At 55.7% G+C, this 24,917-nt stretch overlaps 2 protein-coding genes and 1 long non-coding RNA gene across 11 annotated transcripts in view; 1 reads left to right on the top strand and 2 right to left on the bottom strand.

Annotated features, from left to right (window-relative positions):
* The window catches only part of SPEG (striated muscle enriched protein kinase), a 58,405-nt gene extending 47,517 nt beyond the window's left edge, over window positions 1-10,888 (bottom strand). For 4 of the 9 annotated variants that reach the window (XM_042244285.1, XM_042244291.2, XM_042244292.2 and 1 more), the window contains exons 1-5: window positions 10,365-10,888; window positions 2,610-2,652; window positions 1,634-1,668; window positions 980-1,069; window positions 561-897 (exon numbers count right to left, since the gene is read on the bottom strand). In XM_042244285.1, the coding sequence (XP_042100219.1) occupies window positions 561-897; window positions 980-1,069; window positions 1,634-1,668; window positions 2,610-2,652; window positions 10,365-10,752 (893 nt within the window). In that variant the 5' untranslated portion in view covers window positions 10,753-10,888. Of the gene's footprint in view, window positions 1-7; window positions 84-560; window positions 898-979; window positions 1,070-1,633; window positions 1,669-2,609; window positions 2,653-3,637; window positions 3,679-10,364 lie in introns of those variants that run through there. The other 5 variants (XM_042244287.1, XM_042244289.1, XM_042244288.1 and 2 more) reach the window with 5 other exon arrangements.
* On the top strand, window positions 10,859-13,192 carry LOC132659333 (uncharacterized). The gene is made up of 2 exons (XR_009599648.1): window positions 10,859-11,742; window positions 12,819-13,192. It is a non-coding gene; the product is annotated as an uncharacterized LOC132659333 (long non-coding RNA).
* Window positions 13,193-17,560: 4,368 nt separating this feature from the next.
* Window positions 17,561-24,617, bottom strand: DES (desmin). The gene is made up of 9 exons (XM_004004952.5): window positions 23,959-24,617; window positions 22,922-22,982; window positions 22,705-22,800; window positions 22,426-22,587; window positions 22,131-22,256; window positions 21,511-21,731; window positions 20,160-20,203; window positions 18,558-18,640; window positions 17,561-18,370 (listed from the first exon to the last, which is right to left on the bottom strand). Exons 1-9 carry the CDS (start codon window positions 24,534-24,536, stop codon window positions 18,329-18,331), a joined length of 1,413 nt encoding a protein of 470 aa, XP_004005001.1. The 5' UTR covers window positions 24,537-24,617; the 3' UTR covers window positions 17,561-18,328.
* Window positions 24,618-24,917: the final 300 nt, after the last annotated feature.

Here is a 24,917-nt window from a genome sequence, read left to right as displayed (position 1 = left end):
TGACCACCTCGCTCTCTTCTGTCTCCTGGCTGTGCTCTCGCTCGCTCCCTCCTGCTCTCCCGGGAGCTGCCGTGCAGAAAGGTTCCGTTCCTCCCAGAAAAAGGCCCACATGGGAACAGGAATGTGCAGAGATGAAAAGGCAGCAGCTGCTGAGACAGCAGGCACGGAGGGGGCCCCTGAGGGGGGGGGAGTGGGGATCCTGGGGACAACTGGAGCCTGAATGGGTGAGGCGGGAGAGGGCCCCCGGGAGAGTGGAGATCTTGCAGGAGACAAGGAAGGGAGAGAGGGGTCCACGAGACCATGGAGATGGCACAGTGAGCCAGGACAGGTGGGAGCGGGAGCATGTGGGTGGTGATGGAATAGGAGGAGGACGGAGCCGTGTGGGAAGACAGAGTGGGCAGCTGGGGCCAGGAGAGGAAGCAATGGGGGGTTGGAGAAGTGCACAGAGGGATGGATGGTGCAGGGGACGTGGGGTGTGGAGGCTAATGGACGGTGAGGGGCAGTGCAGGACGGCATGGTGAGGTGGGACAGTGAAGGGCCCAGGTAAGGCCGTTACTTACACGTGGATCGAGAGCGCCCGTCCTCTGTACAGGCTGAATGCGCTGCCGTACAGGTCACTGGCCACCGAAAGGCTATCCTCTGACCCCCAGCTTGCGCCCACCAGATTAGCTCGAGACGCCCGTACCAGCGGCTCCACCCCCAGGTGCCGTGGCCCGGCCCCGGTTGCCTGTGCTTGCCTTGGGCTGCCCGGGAGGCAGCGGGTGCCAGCCCTGCTGCCCGCTTCCTGCTCCAGGACCGTCTGCCCGCTGCCCCACCAGCTCACTTGCTCCTCTGAGGTGCCTGTCACGGAGGTCGGGGGTGTGTCCAGGGAGGTGCCCACCAGGGTATCAGAGCCCCCTAGAGAGAGGAACACAGTGAAGCCAGGCATCTTTGGAGGGAAGGCCACCTGCTGGCTCTGTGTGCACCCCAGAGAGCTCACCCGTGGGGGTGCTGAAGGCCCCATCATCCCGAAGCTCCAGGCGCTGGGTCCCCTGCCCGTCGCTGATGTCATCCTCGCCCGTCTCGGAGTCTGGAGGAGAAGGGGTCTGTGTGGGCAGGGCTCTCCACCCCCTGACTCCAACTCTTCCCTCCTGCCTCCCCCACAGCAGGCTCCACATCGCCATCAGAAGGACTTCCATCATCTATCTTTTCTCCCTTTTAGCTCCCCACATCCCGCTGCCCATCCTGGGAGCCTCGGGGTCACCCCTCTCATGCCGGTCCTCTGGCTCCTCACCCCTGCCTCCGTGGTAGTGCCCTCAAAGCTACCTGCAGTCCCCCCACCCGGCCACTTGATGGACTGCAGGGCTGTAGCCCCTCCCCCTCCTCTCTGTCAGTGATAAGTTCCCGCACAGCCCCCCAAATAACAAGATCCTAGGTTTCAAGGTTCTAAAGTCTGGGTTCTGGTACCCAGGAACAAAGGGGAGTCACCTCAGAGTCGTACTGTCAGGGCACTCGACCAACCGCAGGGCCAGCCTGTCCTCCACCCCAAACCAGCCGGAACACATCAGGGTGCAGCTGAGGCAGGGTGAGGAGAGGCCGGGTTTGGGCAGGGAAGCAGGGGAGTGGAGGGCAAGGGCAGGAGCCAGTTTCCTACCGTAACTTTGCTTTCTGCAGGAGCGGAAAACTTCGCTTCCATAGGAGCAGCAGGAGAGAGACATGGACAGACTGTTATCAGAGCGTTTGTGGGGTAGGGCATGGTGGGCAGGCAGGACAGAGGGGCCATCAGGGTACCCGGTGCCCAAAGATGCCCTATAGGGATGGGAGTCGGGGGAGGGAGACACCTAGCATGAGCAAAGCCTCTCTTATTTGCTAACTGCCTGCCGGCCCCAGTGGGCCCAGTACTGGGGAGCCAGTGTGCTTTGGGGGATTCTTCCAATGACTCCAGTGATTCTGCACCCTTCGCATTTTCACTGGTGCTCCCACTGGCCACACACACACACACACACACACACACACACACGTACACACACACACCCACACACACTTGTACTCAGCCCAGCCACAGACCCAGGCCCCCCATTAGGAGTCAGGCCCATCTTCTGGTACAGTATCTGCATTGTGCTTTGACCTCTCAAAAGAACCTCTCCATCTGTTTGGCATCATGACGTGACCTGCACCTTCTTCCCAAACCCTCTCTGCTACTGCTGAATGGTCCTCAAAAATGTGGTCAGGCTAGGAGCAAAGTTTCTTGGGCATGTTTCTTTTAACTTTCCCAGATTCTATCAGGTTCTGTGCCTCAGTTTCTCCCTGAGTGCCATGACAAGCAGGAGCCACGTGCTGGTTGTAGAAGCATGGCACTCAACTCATCCCTACCAGGCCCACAGATGAAGAATAATAAGTCTGGGACCCATGAGGGGTGTGCCAGCTAACCCCCACCCCTATTGCTAGGTCCTTTCTCAGCTGTAAGGGGCTTTCTTGGGTGGGTGGGTGGGTGGGTAGGTAGGTGGGTGGGGGAATGTGGGGGTCCTGTATCTCATGGGCCGTCTTCAGGCCTGGGTGCCTCATGAAGGGACATGGACCAAGAGGAGGAGCGTGCATGGGCTAGAGCAGGCAGCTCACGGTCCACGCACCATGGGTGAGTCGGCCAAAGGCCCGGCGGGAGTGGCCGGTTTTCTGAAAGAGAAAAGCCAGAATGAGGAGTTGAGGGGAAGGCTCGCTCCTGATGCTCCGACCTCCCTATACCTCTCGTCCAAACCTCTGTATCAATCAGAAACTTGGCCAAGGGGCCACTGGGGGCAGGGGAAGTGGAAGAGACCCCGGCAGCTAGCTTCCTCTAAAGGGAATAAATATCTCCAGTTTTCCTTGCTTGTCAGCCCTCCCCCTGGAGCTCCCGCGAGGCTCTGGGGAGGAGCTGGGGAGGAAGAAGGGTGGACTAAGGGTCAAACGCTGGTCAGAGGACTGGGGACCTGAGCGACACTCCCAGAGATAGAGAGGCTGACTGATGTGAAGGAAGAAATTGGGGGGGGCATGCTTGGATGACTGGGAGATGGAAGGACAAGGACACAGATTCCTGCTGGGGGCAGGGTTGGGGGGAACAGACGCCTCAGATAGGTGTCAAGAGGGCAGGAGGGTGTTGCGGGGGCAGAGGGCAAGGTCCCCCAAAGGACGGGAGCCTCAGGAAAGCAAGAAGGAGGCCCGGGTCCACGGAGGACAGGGCAAGGCTAGTGGAATGCACTGAGCTCAGCGCGGATCCCTGCGCCGTGGCTTCCAGGAGCCCCGGAAGATGGAAGGCTCCCGAGTGGGGGGCTGGGGAGAGCCAGCCAGGGACACGGAGGGGTTGGACAGAGGCGAGAGGTGGTACAGAAACCCGTGGGCGCTCCACGCCAGGGCGGCTGCGGGGGCCTCCCCGGGGGTCGCGGCGATCGCGGGTGCTGGAGGTTGGGGGGGCGGGGGCTCTGCCCTTGGGCGCGGGGAGGGGCCTGACGTAGGCCGGGGAGCCCCCTGGAGCGCGCCCTGCTCGCCGCCTTGTCCGCCGGGGTGGGGCAGGCTCGGCTCCGGCGCCCCCTCCCCCGGGCCCTGCCGCGGCGACCCGCCCTCCCTCCGGGGCGCCCAGCCCTTCCTGCCCCCTCCCGGCGCCGCCCGCCCCCGGAGCCCTCACCTGGAAACGCTTCTTCACCCACAGCTTCTTCATGGCGGGGGAGGGGGCCGGGCCGGCGGCCGGGCGAGGAGGGGACGGGCGGGGGCGGGGCGGAGTCGGAGGCGGGGCCGGGGGCGAGGCGGGGAGCGGGCGGGGGACGGCGCCGGTGGCGGAAGGAGCCTCGGGGCCGCCGGAGCCCGGGCGGGGGGAAGGCGGCGGCGGCGGCGGCGGCGGCGGCCGGAGCCCGCTCTTCCCCCGCCAGCCCGCAACCCCCCAGGAGCCCCTTCCCTCGCCGGCTGCCCTGCGTCCCCGGGGGCGGCGATCACCTGCCTTGCGGCTCCCCCACCCCGCATCGGCCTCCTGGGTCCTGGGCACATGGGGAAACTGAGGCACAGAAAAGGGTGCACTGGCCCCTAGGAGAGTTCGGGCCACTCGCTCATTGGCCGCCCAGCGCGGCGTCCACACCACCTTCGCCCGCCTCCCGCTGGGCCGCTCCAGAAGGTCAGACGCATCTCCACTGGCTCACTCCACAAACATGCGCGCGCGTCCGCCTTGCCAGGCAGTACCCGACACATCGCAGGGCCGCGGCGCCGGGCGGGGGCGCCCGGATCATACACAGGCCACGGGTCCTCCTAGAGACCTGGACCCAGAACGCGAACCCCCTCAGGCTGCTCAGGAAGGTCAAAGAAGGCCCTCAAGTTCCCTGATTGTAGGTCCTCTGTCCTTGCACCCTGGCATACACACACACACACACACACACACACACACACGCGCGCACACACACACACACACACACACACACACACACACACGAGCTAAGGTGCCCAGAAAATTTCCTGTTATTCACAAATATAACCCAACTCTCATTCATGGGTGAGCACACATCAAATTTTCTTTTTCCTCCTGGCATTTGGCATCATGCATACTTTGCTTGCACAAAACACTACCCCTCCCCCCCGACACACAATCATTATACCTAAGTTTCCTAAACATTTAAGTGTCAGGCACTTTATCAGGGCTTCCCTGGTTGCTCAGATGGTAAAGAATCTGCCTGCAATGCAGGAGAACTGAGTTCCATCCCTGGGTCAGAAGATCCCCTGGAGAAGGGAATAGCAACCCACTTCAGTATTCTTGCCTGGGAAACCCGGTGGACAGAGGAGACTGGAGGGCTACAGTCCATGGGGTTGCAAAGAGTCAGACAGACTGAGCAACTTCAGGCACTTTATAAAGGTTACCTCACTGACAACAACTCTGTGAGTTTAAACTCTGAAGAACATGTAACTGACTCCATTTAATCAACAAGTGACTAAGGCTCAGACAAGTCCTATCATTTAGCCAAAGCCACACAGGTTCTGTGCCTCCACGATTGCCCAGATCCGAATTCCCACCCCAATACACACAAGTAGTGCCAATCCTGGTTGCTGAGATGTGACTACAAAGTCATTATCATTAATACTGACAGCATGCTTAGTATGTACCGAGCAATGGCCTAGGCACTTTATATGAATAAACTCAATATGTACACAGGCACAGAGAGGTTACTTGCCCAAGGCCACAGAGCCTGTAGTTGGCAGCCAGGGATTCTCACCCAGGCACCATGACTGAGTTACTGACCACCATGCCATAAAACCTCATATACTGATTGGTTAGGAGGACCCCTAACTTTTTTTCTTTAAAGCATGGGTTCAAAATAAATACTGAGCCAACTGATGAGTTTTGTTCAGCCTGTACAATATTTTAAGTTGGGCAAGCCTGCTCAAATTCAACTGCTGACAAGACCACCTCTCTCCTTTTCAGTTTCTACTTGGCTCCTGAAGTTGTTTGAGTTTTGTGGCTCTTTAAAGTTTTAGGTCATGTCTTGTACGTTCTGAGTGCCTGCAGGTGGTCCTGTTACCCAGACCCCCTGTTTGTTGCACCTACAGACACACACACAGGACATGCAATGAGAAGGGGGCACGTGTATGTCTTTATCAATTCTAGTCGGAGGATTCTGGACACACATAGGCGATTTCCCTGCCCACCCCCAAACACACCCACTCACAGATGGGGGAGCTGAGTGAGGAGAGGGGGTAACTTGAGCCCCTGTTCCCCAGGAGAATCCGAGGGGCTGGCACATTCCGTAGCAAAAATAACCAATGGGCAGCAGGCGTGAGTGACGGGACAGCTGGGCCGAAGAGGGGCCCATGAGACTCGGTTCCTGCTCTGGGCTCACGCTGCTCACCCACACAGGCCAGCCTGGAGCATACTCTCAGGGTGGGCCTCCCCAAGCTGGCCCCTGAACACCCATTTTCTTCCAAGGTTGGGCAGCTGGGCCGCCCTGCCATTTCTCCAAACCAGACTTCCAACTTCTGCCCCGCAAGCGTGTCCCCTTAACCAGAGAAAAGCCATGCCTCATCTCACAAAGAGCCTCCATTGAGCCAGACACCCACACCCTACTCTTTGCTGCCTTGTTCTCATCTTCTCCCTTCCTTCCTCCTGTTCACCCTGCTCTGATTTTCTGACATACTATATAATTTTCATATAGTTATGATTATTGCATGCATAATGTGTTCCCTCCCTGGAATGTCATCTCTAAGAGGACAGGGATTTTGGTCTTCCCCCCCTCCCCTGACTTATAAATCTCAAGCACCTAACATAGTGATGGGCACTCGGTGGGCACTCCATACATGTGGCACAGGGGCGGGGGCACAGCTGTTGGTAGTGAGGATGGGGGTGGGGGGATGGGGACTAAGAATCTTGCTAGAGCAGGTCATTCTCCAGCCTTCCTCCCATCTCTGTTCTGACCCAGACTCTTTTCTAGAAACTGGAGACGTGACCATCTTGTTTCCACCCAGGATCTTCCTGGGAGGGCTACCCTCGCTTTAGGAAAGTTGTCTTGTGTGGGCTTTGGCTGACTTAACAGCCTCTCTAGTCTCTTTCTTCCCTTCCATGGCTCCTCACTGCTCCTGATCTGGCCCCCCCCTCCTCTCCCTAATTAGGACTTGGCATGAATGGAGGGGGCCACTCTCCATACCCATTCCCAACTCCATGCTGGTTTCCTCCCGGCTTTTCTTCCACACTGTCCACATTCTAGGTGTAAAAAGATGATACTGCACCATCTAGCTCCAGGCAGCTCCTGCTGGAGTCCCCAACCTTTCTCTTGCTAAATTGGCCTTCCTTACTTCTCTCTAATCTCTCCTCTCCATGCCTTCAAGTCCCCTGCATGTTTTACTACCATCTGTTGACCTCTGGCTGTTCTGATTCGCACCAGGGTCCCCCAGGCCCTGGCTATGCGACTTCTGACTGCCAAACACGGTGAGCATTGTTAGCTTGCACCTTCCCTTGGCTGTGCTCTCTCCTCCTTAACCCCCACCCTTCAGTTTAGGCCTCCCTCTCCAGTCACACATGCCCCAAGCTTTGAGGGTGGTGCTTGCCCTGATTACTTGACTGGCACATAGCTTCTCAGCCCATCCAAATGGGAGCCTGATGTTTTGACAGAGAAGAATGCCTGCCTATTTTGGAGACAGCAGAGGCTAGGGAGAGAGTGGAGATGCTGGCAGGGGGATACTTGGGGATACCGAGAGAGGGATAGTCACGATGCTAGATCCTGGCCTCAGTCTTCCCACTCTTCTCTTTCTGAGGACAGGCACTGCGGACCTAGACTCAGATCTGGGTCTGCCACCTCACTCACCAGGTGACGTTGGGTAAATTCCCTCTTTGAACACCAGTTTTCTTTTATGTATAATGGTCATAACAGTAATCTGGAACTTAGAAAACTAAATACTGAAATGAGATAGGGTGCTTTACACATGTTAAATACAAGTATCCTGCATCTCTGCCATCTTCACTATTCCTAGTCTTTCCTCATTTCTATACCCCCAAATCCCACCCTCCTATTTTACATCCTCCAAATTCTCCAGCCTGCAGCCCTCTTGTCTTCTCAAGGCCCCAGCTTCCCCAACCATGCCAATATCCCTCTATCCCTGAGCTAACATCTTGGGCTTCAGAAGTGCCAGGAACCTTAGCATCACCCCGTCTTGCCGAGCCAGATGGCAATCCCAGCCAGGAAACTGCCTGCTTCCCTCTGCAGCCAGGTCCTGGCTGGACTTCCTCGAGAACCCTGAAGTCCTCCTGCATTGATACCAACCAAGAAAGTTTTCCATGAGGAAGTCTGAGCGATGCTGAGCTGCTTGCCCAACTGATCTTGATAGAGACCTCTCGCTGGGCAGGGACTGGTGGAGGGTGGGCAGTAGGAAGAGAAGGAAGCCAGACTCAGCCAACATTACCAAAGCAAAGCCCCTCCCTTGCCAATCAGGCGGGAGGGGCATAGTAGTCAAGCATGGGGTTCTTGGCAGTGGGACAGACCCAGGCTTCCATCCTTGCCTTGCCATCGCCTATCAATACAACCAAGATGCTTCATTTAATCCCTCTGGGCCTCGGGTTCCCTAGGGTTGCTGTGGGACTTAAATGATATATCAAAGGGTACGATAGCATATTGCCTGCCACACAGCAGCATAGTGGCTATTCATACTATTAAAAATTGCTACTAAGAATTATTACCAATGAATCATAATTGCAAAGCTGCTATTGGGGCAAAGCTCCTACCAGTATGAAAAGTTCTCAGATGTGACTTGCTGCAGCCCAACCCTCTTCCTGTTTTGACATGAGTGACAAAAGGTCTCCAATCCAGTCCCCCAGCACCCAGGATCCTTTCCTTACCCCAGCCTTTCAAACATGCTGTTCCATTAGAGCAGCCTGCAGACCAGCCTCCTGGCCTCTGGCTAGGTATGTCCAGCCAGGGCTCAGATCTGCTGACCCTGCCACCTGGATTCCAGAGGGGCTGGGGTGGGGGCTCTAGCATCCTGTCACTCTTCCCACTCTGGGGGACCAGGGCAGGCAAGGAGGTTCTCATCTTCAGAAAGGCTCTCCATACGACAGACAGCTCCTTCTCCCTTTTCTTTCTCCTCCCTCCAGAACTTAAGAGGTAAAAAAAAGCCCCCAGAACCCAAACTCAGAGGACTGGGTTCTGAGATCTGGGATGGGCATAACTAGCTGTTTGTCTTTAAGCAGACAGCTAGTCGTGACCTCCCCCTCTGCTCTGGACCACAGCATCCTCACCCTTAAAGCTGCAGCCTGTGGACCTGCAGTTCTCTGTGGTCCTTTCTGACTCTAAACAAACATAATGATACTAGGATCCTTCTCAGCACTTCTCTCTGTCCCGTATCTCTCTCCTCCAAGTTGTGTTCACATCAACTTATCGATTGTGCCTTTATTTATGTTCTGTTTTCAGCCCCCTTTGCCCCTGAACAAAGGCCCTCAAGGAGTCCCATCTTCCCCCAGCTCAGAGTTCTGCCAGGACGAGCCCCAGCCCCAACCCCAGAGTGAGTGCGAGGAAAGCCTGTACCTGGCCAGGTGTGAAGCCAACCAAGACAAGCCAGCCTCGGCCCTCTCAATCATTGAAGAGGAAGGTGGGCAGGGCAGAGCTAGGGAGAGAGTGGAGATGCTGGCAGAGGGAGGCTGAGCCTCCTCTCCAGCTCCCGCAGCTGCACCCTGCAGCCTTCTTTACCCTCCAGCTGCTGAGTTCCTTCAGGATGCTGGAGCTGTGCAGCTTGCTATACCCGGGGAGCATGGTATGCCTCCTCCTCAGCCCCTCAGCAGTCCCCCTACATGACACTACCCAGCCAGAGTGAGAATTCCCTCTTGAAAATGTCCAGGACAAACTCTTGATCTCCAAGCTCTTTGCCATCTCCCCCAGTTGCAGCTTTCTTCCTCAGAATTCTATTTCGTAAGACTCAGTCTGCTGAGATTCTGTCTTCAGCCTAGAGAAGAACTGGTTTAGGGGCTGAGGAAGTCAAAAAGGAAGCCTAAAACACTGACCCAAGGAGATTTGGCCCTGGCCTGCACCCACACCAGCCCCAGCAGGACCCTGAGCACAGGGCCCAGTCTTATGCCCCTTCCCTTCCACCTAGGACCATCACCAGCTCCTTCACAGATACAGGCAGGGCCATGCCCCCTTCCATGCCCTCTGAACCTGGGGAAGACATGGCCCATGCACTTCCCATACCAATTCCACAAGCCCCTCATCTGCTGGCACCACCAGACCCCTGCACTGCCCGCCCGTGCACATGCACTCGGCGGGCTTGCGTGTGGATTCTCAGGCACTCCCCTCCATATGTGCTGGGAACCCCCAACCCAGGCTCTACCTCCTGCTGCTCTGCACTCTATCCTGCTGCTCTGCACCCTATCCGTACATGTCCACCCACTGGCCCCTTCCAGCCTAGTGCTGACCACACCAACCTGCCCTGGCAATGGACTATGAGGAGTTCTGACCCATCCCCTCAACACCACAGCCAGACCAGGGGAGCCCACCTCCTCCTTCAGACATGCAGGCATGTCTGAAGAGGCAGATTCCAAGTCTAAATTATCAGAGCTGGTGAGAACAGTTTCCCCAGGAGGCCCCTCTCTACAGGGAAATTAGGAGGGTTCCCACTATGCAGTGCTCAGAGAGGCCTGAATGGGGCTCAGGCTTGGCTTACCAAACGCTGACCCTTAACCTCTGAGCTTCCTGTGGGGAGCCTCTCTACCTTGACACCCGCTTTCCCTGCACTTTCCTCTTGACGGGCACTCCTGGGTCAGCACGTCTGAGAAGCCAGAGCACCCAGGAAAAGGCTGGATGAGCAGATGCCTCCACCGAGCGGCGGCCAGGGTAACCTTCTCTACCTATGAGCACCCCCTCCCCCCCCCGGCTTGGCCCCCACCTCCGCATTACCTCCGACCTCCAGCACGGTGAGAACCGCCTCGCAGGAGGCCTGGCCCCGCTCGTTCTGGGCCCTGCAGCTGTACACGCCGGCATCCCGCGGCCCGCAGCTCCGCAGCCACAGGCAGCTGGGCTCGGGGGCCGGCGGGGGCAAGCGCTGCCCATCCCGGAACCAGCTGAGGCTGGGCTGAGGCGTCCCGCTCACTACCACCCGCAGCCGCACGTCGCTGCCCGCAGACACCGCCGCGTCCTTCAGGGGCCGCAGGAAGACCGGCGCCCCGGCCACCGCGGCCGCCGCCCCTCCGCCGGCCCCCACTTTGGCCCTCTTCGGGGGCACCCCGGGGCTGGGGGGTGCCCTCGTGCCCGCGTCCTCGCCTCGCGTGCCCCGGGCTTTCTGCATGGCCTCTGCGAGTTGAGCTGGGGAGACGCCGGAACTGGACGGCCACGGGGGCACCCGGGGGATGTTGCCCTGGGAGATGAGTCCTGGGGGGCCGGCGCCCTGCCTTCCTGCCGCCCGCCCGCCTTCGGCCTGTGCTACCCAGAAGGTCACCGGGGCGGCCGCGGTTGCGCCTCGGGGGCTATTTTTAGGCCCCCCGGCTCGGGTTGCGAGGGAGCAGTGGAGGGAGGGGGCAGCAGAGGAGGGGACTTGGACTCTGCTCTGCTTCTTCTCCCTCCTTTAGGAGTCCCCGTCGCCCCCACCCCCTTGGCTTATACGGGTCCCTGAGGGCTTTTCCAAGCCCCCTACCCTGTGGTGTGCCCCGCCCCCTAGCCACCCACTCATGGAGTCGGGTTACCCTTGGGCTAAATCCCATTTCCCTTCCTCCCTCCTCCTTGGTCTCTGATTCCCAGCCCCACGCGGCTGGGGGAGAGAGAGAGAGAGAAGGTCCCGGGTGAGACCTCTGAGAGGCAGATGGGCAAGCAGGCCCAAGTGGAGGTGAGCAGAGGCTGGGGAAGAGGGACCAGTGGCTTCCCCCAGCCTCCTTGACGGCCCTGGTGAACAGTAAGACCTGGAGCAGGGAGTCAGGTGGACCAGCCCCCAGCTAGTCCCTGCCCTTACTTGCTGGGTGACATCAAACCCCTCTCAACCTCCATATCTTCATTTGTAAGAACTGAGTCGTTGTACAGAGTTGCAACAGGCAGACAAGAGTGGGAAGGTCGTTCCAGGCAGAGGGAACAGCATGATCAAAATCAGAGCATGATGAAAGTAGATGATGTGTGCTAAGAATGAGAGGAGTCTGGGGAATTCTTTGGCGGTCCAGTGGTTAGAACTCGCACTTTGATTGCCAAGTGCACAGGGTTTGAGCTATGGTAGGGGAAGGAAGATCTCACAGGCCACACAGCGAAGCCAAAAGGAGAATCAGAGGAGTCTGCAAGGATTGAACCACAGTGGGTGAGTCCTGACAGGAGGACCTTTGCTTCCTAAGGTCTCTATCCTGATGGCCCTGGGGTGGGGGGTGGGGGGACGCGAGTAGGGCACTGCAGGGCATTAAGCAGTAGGATAATATGGTCAGAACTGTTTTTTAGAAGGATCCCTCTGGCAGCCACAGTGGGGAGGGTGGATTTGAGATGGAAGACTTGGGAGCCCATTAGAACCTGTAGTTCTTAAAGTATTGTGTACTGTGCTGGGTCGCTTCCATCGTGTCTGACTCTTTGTGACCCCATGGCCTGCCAGGCTCCCCTGTCCATGGGCCTCTGTTAAAAGCACAGCTTTCTGAGCTCCACTCCCAGAGGGCTCCATTCCTGGGAGGGCCCCGGAATTGGCCCAGTGACTCTGATGCACCTGAGAGCTGTACTTTGAGAAACGTCAAGCGAAGACATTATTGCTTTTAAAAGTCTAAGTGAGACTTATATAATGAGACGATCTGTGTCTTAACTCTGGTGGTAGTCGTGTGAGTCTACACATGTAATAAAATTTCATAAAACCAAATACCTGCACGCGCGCGCACACACACACACACACACACACATGAGTGCACAAACTGATAAAATCTGAAGAAGATGGTGGACTGCATCAATGGCAGTTTCCTGGCTGTGATACTGTACTAGAGTTATCTAAGATGTTACCATTCTAGGAAACCAGGTAAATGATACACAGGGTCTCTCTGTACTGTTTCTTATAACTGCATGTGAATCTACAATGATCTCAAAATAAAAAGCTTTAAAAAAGTTTAGGTGAGAGAACCAGATCTGACCTTGAGCCCTGAGGGATGAAGCCTGGGAAAAGCAGGGAGGAGCTGGGAGTCATTAGATGGAGAAAGTTACCCTTTTCCCTCCCTGCCAACCCTCCCCACCCCCACTGTCATTCTGGGAGTCTCAAGAAAGTGTGCTTGTGTCTATGTGTACACGGAGAGGGCAGAGAAGAAACCATGTAAACACTGGATTATGTCTACAGGGATGAGAGCCTTGAGGAATGAAATCTCTGGCTTTAGTTTACGTACATTAACGCTTACTTTTCTTGATGTGCAGTTCTGCTGGTTTTGACAAATGTGGACGACTGTGCACCTGGTTCCCCAGGACCGTACAGAACAGTCTCATCACCCTAAAGATGGGCCTGAGCGTCTCCTTCATAGTCAACCATGCCCCCTCCACCAACTCAGGCACCCACAGATGTTGAATTCTCAAACGTAAATTGAATTCTATAAAGTAAAAATGGGGAGGTGGGGAAGACATTGTAAGCACATGGAACACCAAGACTAAAAGAAAGATTTGAGACTATTTTTTGAAAACCAATAACCCAAAACTTTCTAGCACTATGCCTCAACAATTTGCATGGAATGTAGTAGGTGGTCTGCAAATAAACATCGGCTGGTTGGTTGAATAAATTAACTCTGTGATCTTGATCAAGTTATTTAACATCTCTCAGCCTCAGTTTCCTCAACTATAAATTGGAGTAGCCCAACTCAGGGTTTATTCATTCATTCAACAAATATTTTTTTAGTTCCTCCTGTGTGCCCAGCACTGTGCTGGCCTCTAGAGAAATAACAGCGAACAAAACAGACAAAGGAGACCTCCCTGGTGATCCAGTCATTGGGAATCCGCCTGCCAACGCAGGGGACATGGGTTTGATCCCTAGTCCAGGAAGATTTCCATTTGCCGAAGGGCAGCGAATCCCATGCCACAACTTCCAGAGCCTGTGCTCTCGAGCCCGAGTTCCTCAACAAGGGAAGCCGCCACAAGGAAAAGCCCAGGCACCACAACAAGAGAGTAGCCCCTACTGGCCTCAATCAGAGAAAGACTGCCTGCACACAGCAACAAAGACCCAGCGCAGCCAAAAATAAATAAACAAATTTTAAAAAAGAAACAGAGGGTTCCTACCCCCGTGTTGCTTATACTCAAGGAAGGAGACAACTATAGAGAAACAAATTATAAAGATCAGTAGAAGATAAGTGTTCTGGGGCAATGAAGCAGGGTAAGGGAGATGGGAGGGGGTACTTCCCAGGTGGCACTACTGGTAAAGGATCCACCTGCCAATGCAGGAGGCGCAGGAAACTCGGGTTCGATCCCTGGGTCAGAAAGATCCCCTGGAGGAGGAAATGGCAACCTATTCCAGTATTGTTGCCTGGAGAATCCTATGGACAGAGGAACCTGGTGGGCTAGAGTCCACAGCATCACAAAGGGTTGGACACAACTGAAGTGACTTCACACACACATGGGAGATGGGAGTGTGATGGGGGCTTGCACTTTGGAACAAAGTGGTAGGAATTGGCCTCACCAGGAATTGTTGAGCCAATCTTGAAGGGGTGAGGAGGCAAACGGAGCAGAAGTCTGGGCAGGACTGCTCCAGGAAGCATATGCCCTGTAGGCTCCAGAAGAGCAGGGCTGGGAGAGTGTGGGGGAGCTAGAGGGACATGAGGTCAGATAGGCAGCGGGGGCCAGATGGCCTAGCATCTTGTAGGCCATGACCCTTTAATTCCTAGTGAAATGAGAAGCCATCTCAGAGGATTCTGAGCCGAGGAATTACATGATCTGACTTAGGTTGTTGTGATGGCTTTAAATTATTATATTAAATATTAAAACAAATATTAACTATTTAAAAGGGCCTGGCACAGAGCCTGGAACGTGGCTTGTTCTCTCCTGGTTGAATGACCGTAATGGGGGCTTTCGCTGAGGTGTGGGGAGGAGTGTGCGGGCCTGGGTCGGGAGGGCACAGGCCCTGGCAAGTCGCGGGCGCCCTCTCCTGGCGGAGCCCGCACTGGCTGTGACGCCGGAAGCCCTCCAGCCCTCACCAGGGCCCTCACCTAGAGCAGCTGGCTGCAAGGCGCTCATCTGTCCCTCAGAACGGCCCCACAGTGCCCTGTGGCCTGGCGCCCAGCTGGTGTGTGCTGCCAGTCTGCCCTGCTTTGCAATCACAAGCCTGTGGTGTCATGGAAAGAAATCTGCTCTCTGGAGGCCAAGGAGCAGGGGCCCCTGTCCTCCTCTGCCAATGATACGCTGTGTGACCTTGGCAGTTCACCTGTCTTTCTGGGCCGCGGGAGATTCCTCCAAGTCATAATGAGGCACCATGTGCCTGGCACATGGCAAAAGCTCACTGTTTGATGAATCAGTGAATGAAGTGGGGACCGTCAACCTTTCTGGTAAATATTTAATTTAGAGAAAAGTAAATAAAAGTGCCCAGTGGGTATTCATTCAACAAGCATTTAAATATTTGATGGGCACCTTCTATGGACAAAGCCCTCTTCCAGGCACCAAGAGTAGTGAATAAAATGAATGAAAACCTTGCCCTTGGTTAGCTGACATTTAAGGTATTGAAGCAAAGGCCAGTGATTTGCATATGAGTCCTGGGCAGGCTGGTGGTCAGAGGAGGAGTTCGAGAAGTGGTGAGTGAGTGGAATGCTTTGTCTCCAGGCGCAGGGGTGGCGGGATAGCCAGAGACAGACAGGATAGGAAAGGGCCTGCTGAGACGTCAGTTCTTGGCTTATGGACATATTTGCTTCCACAATCCTTCCCACTCCACCTGCTCAGGTGGGGTCTGAGTTGGTCTGGAACTGCTCCCATGGTGGGAAGCTGGTCAGCCCTCTGAACCCTCTTATTTCTCAGTGTTCAGATGCCAGTTCCCAAGGAGTAGGAGAGGTTTAGCCATGGAGGGGACGGGGTGTACGTGTGCGTGGGTGCACACTGAAGATCTGGGTGTATGGACCACCCAGAGACCCAGATCTTTTTCAGTTTATTTTTGTCCATTCTCTGGGATCAGGCCACATGCATCTCCTCTGCCCCAGATTCCTAGGTCACGGTCCAACCCCCAGGGAGACAGACAAACCAGAGGGCTTAGAACCAGAAGCTCCAGTCCAGGAAGGCTTGACTCAGACCATGCTTTCCCCTGGGCCTCCTCCCTTCTCTGAAGACAGGTGGGTAGCCATCACAGAGACAAATGTGTGTGAGAAGGAAGGGCTTTCTGACCTTCAGAGCTGTCCCAGCAAGAAGTGGCCCCCGAAGAGGCAGTGTGTTCTTAGACCCAAGAGGCATTCAAGCGTAGCCTTAGGACAGCTAGTCAAGATGTGGGACTTCCTGGGGGTCAAGTCATGGCCTGGGGGCCTTTGAGATCCGGGTCTGCCAGTCTTAAAGAGTCCTCCACTTCCTCCTTCTAGTGACCAGTCTACACCTAAACCTTTTTTGGGAAGGTAGGGAAGCCCCTAAGCCTTTCTCTGACCTCATGTCCCTTTATCCTTTGTGCGGTAGATGAATGCTCGGAACTCATTCAGAGGGAAGAGCAAGCTGAGAGACTCCGGAGGTTACTCACAGATACACAAACACCACCACGCCCACATGGGCCCACCTCACCCAGGAGTCTCTCTCACACAGAGGAGCTCAGATTCCAGAGCCCCTCATTGGCCCAGGATAAGAAGGCGCTGCCCGCCTCTATCGCAGTGTGCACAGGAAATGCCCCTGCTCATTTCTGTTGGGGGTCCACCACGGGTTGATTGGGGGGGTGTTCTGGGGCCTGCAGGGTTCACTCTGTTGGAGGATTGTGGGGAAAGGAAGGGAGGGGGGAGACGTGGGGTTTTAGCCCCAGATGCTCCCAGGGCAAGATGAAGGATAGCATACCTTGAAGAAGGGGATCCTTCCTGGAGCCCTGGAGGGAGGGACCACACAAGTTACAGGTTTGGGGGGAGGGCCTGGCAACTCATGAGCCAGGGCTGCATCCAAGAAGGGGGAGAAAGAGACACCAGAAAGGTTTTTGGAAGCTTCTGGAAAAAGCCAGTTAGGAACAACATATTAAGGACTTTAGGACTAAAGCTCTATTGGATTTATTTCCCTTACAAACTGTCCAAATTTATCATGTCTGTGATCTCTACCCTCTTCCTGCTTCTAAAGAGTAACCTCTTAAATCTGAGGAGTGGTTGGAAGACAGAGACCTACATGGATCCATCAAGCTTCCTAAATCTCTAATCCACCTGGAATTTATTTTTTGGAAGGAGTGAAAAGACAGATTTCACTGCTGCCCCTGTCCATGTCTACCATGCCCAGAACTGAATAATTAAGGTTTCCCCACAAAAACCTTTAAGATATCTGTGTTAGTGTTTTATGATTTTTTTTTCCATATGTCCTACATTCCCTATCTTCCCAAATTCTCCCGAAATTTCCCTTTGGTATTTTAAGATTGTATTACACTGAAATTATAAGCTAACATAGGATGACTTGACATCTTTTTTAGAGCAGTGAGTCTTCTTTTCCAAGGATGAGATAGAGCTTTCTGTTTTTCTTAACAAGGTCATTTTTCCTGAATTGGCCTTGGAGCTTCGAAGATCCAGGTTTAGTGCAAAGAGGGTGTAAGCTACCTTAGGCAAGGACCACAGGAGCCCTACTTCAGAGCAGTGCGTGGGGGCAGTCCTGGTAATGGGGCATAACAAGAGGTATGTGTGAGTCCCCAGCAAAAGCCCCCTCCCCCATATGCTACACACATACAGCCAGGCTGCGAGGCTCTGGGAACAGAAGGGGTGGCAGGCCCTGGGGGACAGTCTGGCTGGGTAGGAAGGCAGCACACAGTTCACCTCAAGAAGCGATACAAGGAATTTCCTGGTGGTCTAGTGGTTAGGACTCCATGCTTCCCTTGCAAGGGCACAGGTTCAATCCCTGGTCAGGTAACTAAGATCTCGCATGTTGTGTTATGTGGCCCAAAAATATTAAAAAAAGAAAAAAAAAAAAAAAAGAGGTAGTGTGACAGGGCTCTCTCAGAGAAGACCTGGCAGTCAAAACAGCAGGGGCCGTGCTAGGCTTGTGCTTATCTTTTTTATTGTTTCTTTCTGTTCAGAGCCCCTGCAGCGGGGAAGGGGCAGGCACGGGGAGGTGAGCCCCCCTGCCACCTGCCTGAGACCGCTCTCTCCTCTCTCCTCTTCTCTCCAGCATCTCGCCCACCCTCTCTCTTTCTGCATCTCCTGCTCCCACATCTGGCACCTTCGGGGGTTCTCTCTTGCAGCCCCTGCCTTGTAAGCCCACCTCGGGAAAGTAAGGGACCATGGGGTCAGTCTCGAGCCCCCCAGTCTCCACGGGGGTGGGGGCTATGTCCCCAGTTATCTGCATGGCTTGCCGAGGATGCTGCCTTTCTGACTCAGGCCGGGGAGGGGGTAATGGGGAGGTCCACAGGGCTTGACCTGACCCTGAGGGGTTCCTACGTCCTGCTCTGGAGTCCCCTCCAAAGCCATATGCTAGAGCCTGAAGTCACGGAGGTGGGAAGGGTAAGGTCACTGCCATGTCTTGGCTCCAGCCTGGCCCTGCCCAGCACATTCCAAGGGCGGCCCAGGGCCAGGCCCCCTCACTTCAACATCCAGACCTCACACGACAGGGGCTCCCTGTGCCCGGGAGGGTTGGGCCAGGTCCCCTGTGGGGACCAGGACAGGTGGTCGCAGTGAGCAGGGGTCAGAGGCTGTGAGCGGAGCACTGTGGCTGGGGGTGGTGCCCTGGGATGGAGGGAGGCTGGCTTTAGGAGGCAGTGAGGACAGAGGTGAGCACGGTCTCTGGCGGCAGAGAGGTCTCTGGCTTTAGAGCACCTCATGCTGCTGCTGTGTGGCCTCACTGACGACCTAGAGAGGAAGAGAAACCCAGTCTAACCCAGGGCTGGCCGGAGAATGGAGTCATGACCCCGGGACACCTCCTCCCCAGCATGGCAGACCCTTCTGCCCCCAGGCAGAACCAGCACGGCTGGTAGAAGACACCTGGCTGACAGCCCCCCCCAACCTCAGGGGTAAGGGTTCCAGGCAGACCACTCACCTCCCCGTCCCGAGTCTCGATGGTCTTGATCATCACCGTCTTCTTGGTATGGACCTCAGAACCCCTCTGCTCAGGGCTTGTTTCTGTAACAGATTCATCCACACGCTCAGCCTGACCAAGGCCAGGCCTGGCTGTTCCTGTGGCTGGGAGTCCTTCCCTGGTCTCACTGGGCAAAGCCCAGAAGACACCCACCCCCTCAATATGGGCCTGTTACTTTTTCAGCAAAACATCTTCCTTGTGCCCAGCACCCAGTAGGTGGCTCTGCAGACCCAAGGGGCTGCCCAGGGCTGAGCTAAGACGAGCCAACAGGTGTGCTCCAGGTGTTGGCAGGTTCAAGAGGGTGAGGGATCACCTAGGCCCCAGGCCACCCAGCATTCCCGCCCCCTCACCGACACCCCTCCTCACTCCCCCTCCACCCCTGGTCCCCAGAAGATCCCTGCAGGAATTTGAACCCTGACAGTGAGGACCCTAGAGCCCAGAACCAAGGCACTCTTTTGAAGGATCTCATGGTACCCAGCCCCTTTTGACTCCGGATGAACAACTTGATGTCTTAATGAAAGAGAGATGGACAGGAATCAGTCACTGATTTATTGTGCAGATGGCCAGTCACTTGTCCCTCCATGCCTCAGTTTCCCCACTGTGAAATGAACGGTAACAGCAGTACTTGCCCTGTCATGGCCCAGAACTACTGACTTGAAAAACCATTAAGTGATTTTAAATGCAAGGCTCACACTTGGTATCTGCATAAACTGCTAACCGAAGAGAGCCATTCTGAGTTTTATTGGAAGGGTCAAATTTAGGTCCTTGGTGTTATGAGTTTGGTGTTCATAAATCTCCTTAGCAGTCAGCCAGCCTGTGATGAACATTGCAACTCGGTGGAGCACAGCATGTATTTTTTTCTGATGGAAATGAACATCGAATATATAAAAGATTTGATCTAGGAAAGGCGAAGCTGCCAAGGACTCCAACTTGCTTTCCTAATGTATCATTAGAGCGTGTTTTTCTGCTCTCCGGGGTTGGAAAGCCACTCGATCTGCATATTACTAATGTCAGAATGGCAGAATGCCCTAGGAGTTCGTTCTTTTAATTGTTTGGCTTTGCTAAGGTTTGGCTCCTTTTTTTAAAGCAAGCACCCAACATCTTGCTCCAGAAAGCTGGAAATGTTCAGCAAGCAGCTGGAGGCCAGTGGAGGGTGCTTGGCAACTTGTCAAACAGACAATAAGTGGTGGGTGCCTTGTAGCTCAGGCATAGGGTTCTAGATGCTTCTGCGGCCAGGTCCCCAAGGATACCCTGGTACTTCCTCAGAGTTTGGGTATATTAGAAAAAAGAAACTGTTGGCCACTTAATATTCCCAGAAGATGCAGGGGACATGGTCATATCATACAACACCATGAAATTAAAAAAAAAAACGATAAAAAGCTCCCTTTGTCAGAAGATGTCTCTACCTAAACGTCCCCATTCTCCCGCAGCAGCCCCCTTTCTGTTCCCCAGACCCCAACCCAGTCCCTATGGTGTATCCTCCCCTCCTGGCTGGCCTCGGGCAGTGCCCGCTGGCCTCCTACCCTCTGCCACTCCAGCCTCTACTTGCCAACACGCACTCACCTCGGAAGTTGAGGGCAGAGAAGGTCTGGATAGGGAGGTTGATCCTAAAAGGAGAGAGACCAGGCCCCCAAAGGGTTAGGACCCTCCATCTCTCTCGTCACCACCCCTCAAATCTTGCCCTGATCCTCTGTAAACACCATCCTCAGCTGTCCCAGTCCCACTGACTTCAACACTGCTTGGGGCATGGGGCCAAAGGCCAACTCGAGCTGTCCCAGGAACTGTCCCTTCTGGAAGGATCACCCCAGTCCATCTCTGACCTGCTGGTGTGACACCAGGACCCCCACTGCACCCTCCACTATACCCAGATTTCTTTCTTGCCCTTGGCATTGCAGGGTGTATCAACAGGAGCTGTGGATGACATCCACTGCGTGTGCCCACCCTCCAGTCAGTCTGGGAATCTCTGGCCCACTCACAGGAAGGCAAATTCCAGGAACTGCCACCCCCCACCCCTTTATGCCTAGAGCTGGGAAAATGCAGTGTGACCTTAGCTACCTTAAGGGGTCATTATATGAGGATATTATTCTACAGTATCTGAAATCTTCCTCTCTATAAATCTGTATCTAAATATGTCAGCTGATTTTTTTAAACTTCAGATTTTATCATTTTTGTGAGCATCAGTGGGCATCATTTTGTTGAGTAAATGACCTGTTTTGAATTGATGTTAAGTTTACATAGTGAAATGCACAGATCTTTAGAGTGCAATCCAGTGAGTTTTGATCAGTGTCTACATCCATGTAACCACCAGTCCAAATCAAGATATAGAACATTTCCATCAATGAAGAAGGTTCCCTTGTGTCCCTTTCTTGTTGCATGGTGTTTTTGCGTCTAAAGGTGATTTGTTCTGAGCGTGTCATTGCATCTTTTCCTGTGAGCACATGTGTGTGTGTGTACACACGTGTGTGCACCCACACATGTGTGTGCACCCTCTGAGCATAAATCTCTGCACCTTCTCTCTTAGCCTATCATGTCCCAGCTCCATCTGTCTCTATTCATCTCTATCTGCCCCCTCCCCTTCCTTCCTCATTACTCCCGGCTCTGCTTCCATCTCTCCCTTGACTGGCAGTAATGTTTTATTACTAGTTGCTGAATATGGTTTTATGCTGCTGGTTCTTAATTCTGAAGGTGGATGTGGGAATACTTATATTTCTCTTTTTATAAAAGCTATTAATTAAATCACTTTTTACCCAGGTGGCTTTGGTTAATTCTCTGTAATCAGCAGAGTGGTAGCCTCTTGTATAATATTGTTTCTAGATCTTGTGATGGTGATCCTGAGCCCCGCTTCAGGGCAGGAGGGGGCCCTCAGCGCAACCCCCTCCAGGAGCCCATGGCCAGCCTCTGCCTCGCCCCTCACCGGCTCTCCTCGCCCTCCAGCAGCTTCCGGTAGGTGGCAATCTCCACGTCCAAGGCCATCTTGACATTGAGCAGGTCCTGGTACTCGCGCAGGTGGCGGGCCATTTCATCCTTGAGGTGTCGTATCTCCTCCTCCAGGCGGGCAATGTTGTCCTGGTAGCCACTGGCCTCACTAGCAAAGCGGTCCTCCAGCTCCCTCATCTGCCTCATCAGTGAGTCGTTCTGCAGGAGGGGGTGCCCAGGTCAAGGATGGGCTGTGCTGGTGGTCAGGGGGACATGCGGGGCCCAGGACGGAGAGAGGCACAGTCTCTGGGCCGGGAGGCACCCCAGATGGCCAAGCCTAGGACTTGTCAAAGTCCTCTGAGCCAGGGAACTCAGAACTCAAATGAAGCCTTATGTGGAATATCAGAGAATACAGCTGAAACAAGGGAACCCTTCCTGCCTCCATGCAGGAGTCCCACGATTCCTGAGAGCCCCCCTGGGAGTCCACCTGTCTGTTTCTACTCCTGTGGTAGATATGAGGAGACAGAGGCCCAGAGAGGGTGTGTGATGCACCCGAGGTCACAGAGCGTGAGCTGCAGATGGGAAGGGCTGGGCCAGGTGAGGTGGCCAGGGACTCACGGTGCCCTTGAGGGCGTCAATCTCGCAGGTGTAGGACTGGATCTGGTGGCGGTACTCCATCATCTCCTGCTTGGCCTGGCGCAGAGCGTCATTGTTCTTGTTGGCTGCCTGGGTCAGGTCGGACACCTATGGGCAGAGAGAGGGGGTCCCTGAGATGACAGGAGGATGCAGGATGCAGGAAGGAGTGGGCAAAGAAGCATGGAGACCCCGGGCTCACCCTCCTCCCCAGAGATGGAGCCATAGGAAATACCTCCAGACTGGGATTGAAGGGGCAGAGGGGCCACCAGAGTCTCACCTTTGACTTGTACCATTCTTCAGCTTCTGAGATATTCTTGGCTGCGATGGTCTCATACTGAGCACGGATGTCCCTGAGGGCAGCTGTGAGGTCTGGTTTCGACATGTCCATCTCCACCTGGACCTGCTGTTCCTGAAGCTGGGCCTGTAGCTCGCGGATCTCCTGCAGGGTATGGCTAGGCTTCAGTCCCCAACCACCCCGACACGTACCCTCACACCCTCACTCCCAGAGTCCAGCACCACTGCCACCCCTCCAGCCGCTTTCACCAGGGTGTAGTACCTCTTCGTGCACTTTCTTAAGGAACGCGATTTCCTCGTTGAGAGATTCGATCCTGCGCTCCAGGTCAATTCGAGCTAGAGTAGCTGCATCCACGTCCTGGGAAAGATCAAGTGAGAGGGAGAGGGACACTGATCACCCGGGCAGGGCAGAGGGAGACCAGGCGTGACACAGAGGGGCCAGAAGGGGTAAGGCAGCTGGGAGACCCAAGAGGACTCACGGCTCGGAAGGCAGCCAAATTGTTCTCCGCTTCTTCTTTCAGCTGAATTTCCTCTTGCAGCCTGGCAGACACAGGCAGAAGGACAGACAGATGGTGAGGATGAAACAGGCTGGGGAGAAGACTGACTGGGGGCTGCCCAGGGAGTGGGCTCAGAATAGAGTGAGCAGGGCCCGCCCACACAGGGAGGGGACAGGAAGTGGCCCAATCTCTGCCCTGGAACCACACCCTGGAAGTCCATGTCCTCACTAGTTTGTGACCTCCCTGGGATTAAGAACTGCGTCTTATTTTGTCCACCTCCAGGTTCTTATTTTATCCACCTCTGGGTTCCCAGGCCGCAGCCCCAGCCTGGCCCATGTAGGTGCTCATTTAACGTTTGTGACCTGGGTGGTAGGACAGTGATCACTTGGGCAGAAAAGCAGGACCCACCAATATTTGCTCTATTCTTGCTGCCTGAAGCACAGGGAGCCTGGTGGAGCCACAATCAGTGTTCCAATCTGTCTGAGGGCTGCACATCCCCCCTCCTCCCCAACTCACTCTCTCCTTTCCTCCAGTTTATCCATCCTCCCTGTAAAGCTTAAGTCTGACCCAGGGGTCAAGATCCCCTCTCTACCCCCAACCACAGGGCTTCATCACAGAAGAACTGAGAGCTACTGCTGGCTCCAGATTTCCTTGTCTCCTACCAACCTGTCCTCTTCCTCCCACTGCCTATGGGCCTCCTTTCTCCTTCCATGTGCCCACCTGAACCTAGAAACATCACCCCAGCATCTTAAGATGCTTTGTAAGAAGCACCTGGTCTCCCAAGGTCGCCCATTTCCACTCCATGATGTCCCCAAGAAAATTGGGACCGTAGCCTCGTCTGCAGCCTGAGAGCCCAGGGAAAGGCATGGCGTCTCTTCCCCCTCCCCCGGAGACACAGCTAGACCACCCTCACCCTGGGTACGATGGGGTACTGACCACTGGACCCAGCCCCAGGCCTAGCCTCCCGTGCCCGGCCCCTGGAGAGGGAGGGGGTTCTGGGGGCGCTCGCGGGTGCTCACTTGGCCTTGAGCCGCTGCAGGTCGTCCAGCAGGTTGTCCCGCTCGACGTCGACGCGGGCGCGCTGGTTGGTGAGCACCTCCACCTGGCGCCGCAGCTCTCGCAGCTCCTCCTCGTAGATCTCGGCCACGCGCGTCGGCTCGCGGCCCTTGAGCCGGTTCACCTCCGCAGCAAGAGCCGCGTTCTGCTGCTCCAGGAAGCGCACCTTCTCGATGTAGTTGGCGAAGCGATCATTGAGCTCCTGCAGCTCCACCTTCTCGTTGGTGCGCGTGGTCAGGAACTCCTGGTTCACGGCATCGGCCAGCGAGAAGTCCAGCAGCTCGCCCGCGCCGTAGGAGGAGGGCACGCGGGTCGAGCCCAGCCGGCTGGCCCGCAGCGCCCCCAGGCCCCCGGCCCCGCCCGACGTGCGCGACACCTGGTACACGCGGGACGTCACCGAGCTCGAGGAGCCCTTGGTGCCGAAGCCCGCGCGCGGGAACACCGGCGAGCTCAGCGGGGAGCCGAGCGGGAAGCTGGGGGCCCCGCCGAAAGTGCGGCGGTAGGACGACACCCGCTGGCTGGACGAGTAGGCCTGGCTCATGGTGGCGGCGCGGGCGAGGCTGGGCGGCGCGGAGAAGGAGGCGGCGGGCGGCCGGCCGGAGAGTGGATGTGGCGAGGGGAGACAGGGCCCCCGGCCGTCCGCACTATTTGTATCCCTCCTGACATCAGCCCCCGCCGCCCCTCCCTTGACAGCTGCAGGATCCCGCTGTCCTGCCAGGAAAGGGCGGCCCCTGGCGTGGGGGCGGGGAGGCCAGCTCCCCCGCAAGAGGCCTGAGCCCCTCAGCGGGCGGGTGGTTGGGGGCCCCTGCGGGGTGAGGGAGAGGCTGGCGGACCTAGGAGGGCAGAAGATGGGCAGGCCTGCCAGCTGCTTCACCAGGGCGCAAGCATGTCTGGAGCCCCCGGCCAGGCCCCCTTTCAGTCC

Source organism: Ovis aries, chromosome 2 (genome assembly GCF_016772045.2).
Source record: "Ovis aries strain OAR_USU_Benz2616 breed Rambouillet chromosome 2, ARS-UI_Ramb_v3.0, whole genome shotgun sequence".
In the NCBI taxonomy this organism is placed as follows: domain Eukaryota; kingdom Metazoa; phylum Chordata; class Mammalia; order Artiodactyla; family Bovidae; genus Ovis; species Ovis aries.
Note: the sequence above shows the minus strand (reverse complement) of the source record. Positions and strands in the feature narration are given on the sequence as shown.